Genomic DNA, 7,724 nt, shown 5'->3' on the forward strand with positions numbered 1-7,724 from the left:
ATTGTAATATACGTATAAAATAAAACAGATTGTTAAATTACGGGTTAATATTAATTTTGTTATAGGAAACAGTGTGAAAATAATAATTGCGAAAAGATAGTACTGTCGGATAAAACGTTATGGGTTCGATTTCGGGTTACGATTGACATTATTATCAGAATTCATAACGTGAAAAAAGCAATTTAAAAAAAAATGCGCGTGATAGTGAGCGGTTAACTCGCGTGGTGCGAGTGGTAGCGTCTCGGCCTTTCATCCAGAGGTCGCGAGTTCGAATCCCGGTCAGGCGTGATATTTTCACACGCTATAAAATTGCTATTTCATCTCATTCTGTGAAGCGATACATAACGGTTGGCCCGGAGGAAAAGAAAAAAATAATGCGGATATTCTGGATGTTGTCATTGCGAGTAAAATAAATTTTAAAAAACCGATTATAAATGTTCGTTTAATTCATGTCGGATAACTTTATAAATCATCGTACATCGACGGAACTGCTTGCCGACGCGCTGTCTACAATTTACTTTGCTATGTGAGTCACCCTCTCCAATCGCCGCCAAGACCAGTCCTTGATCAAGGTTAAACTACTAGCGCTGTGCGGAACACCCGTTTGTGTAAAGTACATTTTAACAAAAATAATAATTAACGAATAAATACGCGTACTTACAAGATAAATACGTAAAAGATACTTTTTTATGCGATATAATTTATTTCAATATATTGAAGTAAGAGAATAAATTTAAAAAATTATAAATATAATTAACAAACTTAATCTACGCTCGCTTCGCTCCCTAGTCAAGGTTAGCGAGTGTAGGTTAAGTTTGTTTAAATTACATTTATAATTATTACAAATTTATAATTTTATTACAAACATAATTATCAACAGACAAATGCCTCATTAACCTTGACCTTTATCATATTACCATATTTCTTCTGCTTAATAATTATTTTTGATGGCAGGCATTTTACGAAAAATTACCCAAATTGATTCTAAACGGATTATTTTATAAATATTACAAATAAAATCATGTTTTGAAATCCGATTGTGTTATGAGATCGAACCCAGGATCTTCAACTTAAGCTTTTTTTTTTATTACCGATACTCTGATATACATTACGAATTGAGGTACGTATGATCCAAGCCGGGAATCGAACCCGAGACCATTTCAGCATATCTCGATTTTTTTTCTATCATAATGCATAATATTTTTGAATGAAACTGTTAAATAAAATAAAACTGTGTTCTGAGGGAAGATTAAGTCTATTTTTTAACTTATTTAATATTTATTATAACAAGTATGTGATTTTATGCTGAAACCGAGAATCAAAATCGCGACTTTAAATTTTTCAGTCTTTTTTAATAGGTGATACCTAAATAAAATTGTTAAAAGCGAAATCAAACTCGCAGACTTTCATTACATCTATATTTTTTAATGAACTTATATATAGATGAAATTTACATTAGAAAAATTTAGATGCATCACAATAATATTCATGTCGGTGAAAAAGGTTACCGTCATACATTGTCAAAATTCATTTTATCGAAGCGGTGATTTAAACAGACATTTTTCTATTCATATCGGTGAAAAAATTTAAATGTAACACTCGTGAAAAACTTTTAAAAATAATGGTAATTTGAAGAAACACCTTATAATTCATACAGGTGTGAAGAAATTTACGTGTAATATTTGTCAAAAGTCTTTTAATAGAAAAGATAGATTAGAAAAACACGTTATTGTTCATAAAGAAGAAATTTCTATAAAATTATCTTCATAATAGTTAATATTTATATAACTTCTAAGATTTACTAATGGTACATAGTATAAAATTTTGATTATGTGTTTGTATTATTTTTTTAAATGTTTGTAAGAAGTTAGTGTATTATTTGATGTACAGTATTATTAAATTTTGTTTTTAAGAATTACTTATTTAGTTTAGTTCTACTTGTTAAGAAGTAAGTTGTTCTCGTTACTCGAGATGTATTCTCTTATGTACTTGGAAGTACATAAGTAACTCATATTTTTCATCAAAATGATTAAAAAATGTTTTACTGAAATAAATCATATTCAACAAAAAAATGGTAGTTTGGTAGTTAATATATACTAATTCTGTTCTAAAGGTATCCGATCATAAATAAGGTAAAAAGTAACTTATCTGTTATAGCTTCTTATACTAATTTATTTCAAAGCTGTGAATTCATGTAATCCAGCAGTTTTGTTGCATTAAGTTTATTTTTGTTTTGGTTGTCTTCTTTAAAAAGAAAAACAAGAACTGTCTGTACAAGGTGCGGTAAATGATTACATGGGGAGTGTTTTCCTACACATAATTTTAAAGAAAACATTTACCCAAAATGAAATATTTTATCCAAAAACAAATACGGGTTGATTTGTTGGTAACAAATTAATATTTATAAAATATTAATAATTTGATAATACGGATGGATTTATTTATAACATGGATACTGTAGGCTATGTACTATCGGGCTTCTGGAAGCAATTATTTTGTAAACAATGATCCAATTTTCATAATTTATGTTTTATTTTATCAAGAAATTCATGGACATTCATTAGTGAATTTTGTTTTGTATTTTATTTTTTTTTTGGTTTCCATAAGCTCTGTCAGCTGCCGTCAGGTCTGCACTGATGGCAGTGCGAGGCTGTTATTTTAGGGGAGTTAGGTTACATGCTAACCTCACTCATTTCACGTGTCTTAAATGAATGTAGGTTCAAAAATGCTAAACATTCAAGTTTTAGTTTGCGGAAAACCTTTTCTGATTACTGCTCCAAAGGTGAAGTGATGCTATGGTATATAATACTTGGAATGGAGATAAATGAAGAAAGATTAGTGACTTGTTTGTTATTTGATCCGAGAACATTTTTTTATTGGGCCCATAGAACTGTGTTTGATAGTTTCCAATATAAATGTTATAAATCATAAAAAAATTGAAATTAAAAATTCACTTTTTTAGTATTTTTATTAATAAACCGAAGCACATCAGCTACCTTGTGGGACATTGTAGTTATTGAAATAATGAAAGTTCTATGAATAATATCATAATAATGACATGGCAATAAAATTGTTTTCAGATTATAGTTATAATATTAATTTTCACTTTTTCCCTTAGGAACGACGTAAATATGGTAAAATTGGATGGAATATTGCCTACGATTTTGGTGAAATGGACTTTATTGTATGTACTCAAATAATTGAAACATATCTGAAAAGAGTTGTGATGAGTACAGACCAACGAATACCATGGTGGGCTAGCCTCAAATACCTAATTGGAGAGGTCACTTTATTATTTTATCTTATAACTTTTAAAATTTATTTTTTTTATTTCTGACATTATCTTATGTTTTGTAAATTAAATTTATTATCAAAACTGAAATTTAATTATTTATTTTTAAATTTAAATATAAAAGCATCTCTTAATATTAGAATTCTTTTACAATTTCTCTTTCCCTTCTAGTCACTCCAGATTGGAGACCAAATATTTACCAAAATATTGCCAAATATATACTTGTACTCATTGCGCCACTATTTAAGTTTACTGAGTTCCTATATTTTTTGTTGTAATGAAGCCCTATATTTTTTATTGTATTTATTTATAATATTCTTGATAATGTGAAAATAGCAAATATAATAATTTCTTATATTTATTACTCTCTGAGTAGGATATATTGTTAAATTTTATAAGTTTTCCTAAATTTATCTTATATTTGTGAAAAGTAATATAGAATAATAAGTTTTATTAAGTATTCAAATTTTAACTTATTTACTTTAAAAGTTCTGAAAACAAAGTAATTAATTAGTTGCTATGTAGAGATGGATATTATATTGTTTTTTTGTAGGATTACCTTTGTAACTTTTTCAGGTTTTGTTCATATATAAAATTTTAATGTTTTATTTTGAAGTATATTATAATCCTTATAACAGTTACATGTAATTTCTCATTATATAAAACATAATTAATAAAATTCAGCACAACTGAATTGTACAAACTATATGACTAATTATCCTTAAAAGTTTTTCATAGATCTTTGTTTTTTTATAAGACAATTCAGTTGAACAAATCGTAAAAATTTTCACAAAGCTCTTCATGTGGAAGAAATGATATTGTAGAAAGGATAATCAAAGATAATTAAGTATGATTGAAACTATCCGAAGAACTATAAAAAGTGACACTGTAACGATGGTTGATTTTATTTACTGTATATTTTTTTTTTATATAATGAATTTCTTTTCAGGTTATGTATGGTGGATGGGTAATAGATGATTTTGATAGACGTATAGTAAAAACATATATGAATGAATATATGGGTGATTTCTTATTTGATTTCTTTCAACCATTCCATTTTTACAGAGATCCTACTGTTGATTATGTTATACCACCTGATGGAACCAGAGATGATTATATGGGTAAATAATTACATCAGAATTATAATTTAATGGTTATAATGCTATGATATTATTTAATGCTTAGATATGTCTTAAGTAACATCCTTAATCTTTTCAGACACTGACATTTAGAGAATACAGTTTGCATTTCTGAAGAGAATGTTCAGAATATTATCAGTCTAAAACTTCATACATTAACCCATTAGGTATGAAGATCTAAACCGCTAAATATTTTGGGATGTAGAGGAACGTAGGTTACCCAGTTGGCATCTTGGCCACTATTTTGGCTTCTTGTTCAATTCCTGGATAGGAAATATAGACCCCCCCCCCCCCAATAAAGAACCAGCTGGCTTACCAAATGCTAGAAGGTGGCTGCATGATACTGTATTTTGAGGATAAGAAAATGATAATGAGGATAAGGATAAGAGTAGTAAGAAGAAAAGGAAAAAAATCTAAATATAGTAATTATATAATACTGTTAAAATTGCTGTAAGTACAGTTAACTTTTTAATGAAAGATATGGAATATGCTCATGTTAAGACATCAGTTTGACAAATTTGTTTTTAAACTATTCCACTGACTAGTGTTTGAATACAGTAAAAATATGAAATTTGAGTGAATGGTTTTATTGTGTACATAAAACCAGTTTACACCATGACTGCAGTACCAGCAAACAAGATATTTACTTTTGCCAGTTTTTGAATAAACTAGTCTTTTAAGAAAATTATCTCAAAATAATGTTATAAAACTGTAAAATTTTATTTAATTTATGTTAACTGTTATCATGGATATGGGAAGTATTTTTGGCCAAGAATTGTATTGGCCTCTTTAATTTTTGTTTATAATGTTTCCTATTTGCATTGTATTAATGTCCGTATTTTTAAGTTTTATGTATTTTATTTAGAGTTATGTATTTACTTTTTTTTATTTCAATAAATTTTATTTAATTTCACAATAAGTAAGAAAGTAAATCATAAAAAAGTTCAAATTTCATAACAAATTGTGTATTGGGTGATGAAGATGTGTTCACTTTATTTGTTAGCAAGTTATTTTTTTGTTAAGTTATTTTTATTACTGACAATTCACTTTCAACATACTGCAAATACAATTGAAAAAAGCTGGGAGCTATTAACAAGAGTTTGAAAAAGTGAATTATTAAATGTTGCAGCCATTTTTTTTCAAATAATGGAATATCAATCATAAAATTCTCTTCAAAAAATTTGGTAATGGCAAACTACATTAATGTATTACACGATGAAATGTTAAACAAAGCTAATGTTGTCTTGTTTCTTCATTTTTGAGAAAATAATGAATGATTTATCAGGGCCAATTATACAGAAGACCCTGGTTATATTTTAGCTTGTAGATGGTTGATTTAAGTTTCACTATGATGTCAGACAGCTAGCTTAAAGTGAGAACAATTATCTAGCAGTAAAATAGTGGAGATAAATTTTTAAAAAATGACCAAAAATCAATGTTTGCATTAAATATATAATTGATCATATAGTTGCCCTGGAACCTGTTATTCAAAACGTCTTCACCAACACCTGGTTGTTGTATTTTTCAATATGCAAAGGGCATATGACAAGGCATGGATGAGAGGAATCCTAAATACACTGCATGAATGGGGTGTAAAAGGGAATCTCCTTGCATTTATCAGGGATTCCCTCAATAATCAGTCCTCTCGAGTTTGAGTTGGAATGACAGTATCCATACCCATAAATAATATAACAAACTGCATGCGGAAACCCATTATGTGCTCATTATTTGTAGTTGATTTTTCAATTTACATTGCTTGTAGAATTTTAGCTACTGCTGAGAGGCTGCTCCAAAACACAGTAACCTGTATTGTTGTGTAATACTACTGGATTCACTTTTCTCTGGAGAAAACAAAATTGATTTGCTTTTCTTCCTTGAAGGAATATATTGACTCTCAACTGTTTTTACATGGTGAACCAGTTGAACCATGTCTGCGAGTTAGATTTCTGGGATAGGGGGAGCACATTTGAAGGAGATAAAGACAAAGTATCTAACAATGCTAAACATGCTGAGGGCTCCATCTAATAATCGGGGAGCTGATCATATATGCATGTTGCATTCTACTGAGCTTTGATCCTTTACCGTTTAGACTATGGCTGCATGAGCCACTGCTCTAAAGATGCTCGATGCAGTCCTTCATTCATTTGTCTGTCTTGCTACAGGTGCATTTTATTCAAGCCCCATGGTAAGTCTGCTAGTGAAAAGTGGTGAGCAATTTCTTTGGAATAGACTAAACCAAATAATCTATTCTAATGAAACTCGCATTTAAGCACAACCAAATCCTTTGAATGAGGTGTTCTCTAACCCACACCTTAATTGATATCAGGAACAAACCAGATCTACTGCTCCACTAGGCATCAGAGGTCAGCGCCTATTCCTATCTCTAAATGTACAATTACCTCCAGTTCTTACTGTACTCAGTGTTATTACCCATCTTGATGGTCATTTCTGGTAAATTACTGCTTTAGTCTTTGTTGATAGCACAAAAAGTACACGAATCTGGTTATCTAACTATTTGGCTCCGCGCGACTTCCACTTCTTCTCTCATCGTAAGAGGGATCTCAAAGGTAATCATTACACCACCGACGATGAGGTGAAGGAAACTGCGGCCACTTGGATCCGAGAAAGACCGCCAGAAGTTTTCAGTAACGGAATGCAAAAACTTGTCACACGGTGGAAAAGTGTATCAGTGTAAACGGGAATTACATTGGAAAATAAATACTGCATTTTTTAGCTAAGATATTGTACTTTTATTTTTTTTTATTCCAATTCTCTTTTCATTTCCATGCTACGCATATATATGCAAAATTTATCAGCCGACCCCTGTACATTCCTACGTATGATTCATATCAGAGCAGCGTATTACGGTGCCCGTGGAGCTGGTCGCCGGGAACCGCGGTCATACTCATTACTCGTAATAATACGAACTTGGCATCAGTACCTGTCCATAATAATATTGTATTGGGCACGGGGCGGCGCGATAAATTTAACGCCATGTTACGCAGTACATAGTACCATATTATATCAATTTTTTCTGCCTTTCTTCTTCCCTTTCTTATTCGTTTTTAATTTTTGGCAAAGCAGGTTATTTAACATCTAAAACATTCTTGCTTCTGGGCCTAATCAGTTCTACAATGTTTTTGAGATGATGTTGAATACATTTTACAGTACCACACCAATCGTTCAACACCAGGTAAGTTAGTTACCAGCAATGATAAGAGAGATAAGATCATAAGCCTTAACTGGTACTAAACTTTCACAACAGGAGGTAGGATATATACCTCCATTTACCA

At 30.3% G+C, this 7,724-nt stretch overlaps 1 protein-coding gene across 5 annotated transcripts in view; it reads left to right on the forward strand.

The window, feature by feature from the left end:
* Positions 1-7,151, forward strand: part of LOC142320427 (dynein axonemal heavy chain 10-like) — a 50,225-nt gene extending 43,074 nt beyond the window's left edge. For 3 of the 5 annotated variants that reach the window (XM_075358174.1, XM_075358176.1, XM_075358175.1), the window contains 3 exons: positions 3,119-3,283; positions 4,242-4,413; positions 6,900-7,151. In XM_075358174.1, the coding sequence (XP_075214289.1) occupies positions 3,173-3,283; positions 4,242-4,413; positions 6,900-7,126 (510 nt within the window). In that variant the 5' untranslated portion in view covers positions 3,119-3,172 and the 3' untranslated portion in view covers positions 7,127-7,151. Of the gene's footprint in view, positions 1-582; positions 720-3,118; positions 3,284-4,241; positions 4,414-6,899 lie in introns of those variants that run through there. The other 2 variants (XM_075358172.1, XM_075358177.1) reach the window with 2 other exon arrangements.
* The last annotated feature ends 573 nt before the right edge of the window (positions 7,152-7,724 follow it).

Source organism: Lycorma delicatula, chromosome 2 (genome assembly GCF_047948215.1).
Source record: "Lycorma delicatula isolate Av1 chromosome 2, ASM4794821v1, whole genome shotgun sequence".
NCBI classification, from domain to species: domain Eukaryota; kingdom Metazoa; phylum Arthropoda; class Insecta; order Hemiptera; family Fulgoridae; genus Lycorma; species Lycorma delicatula.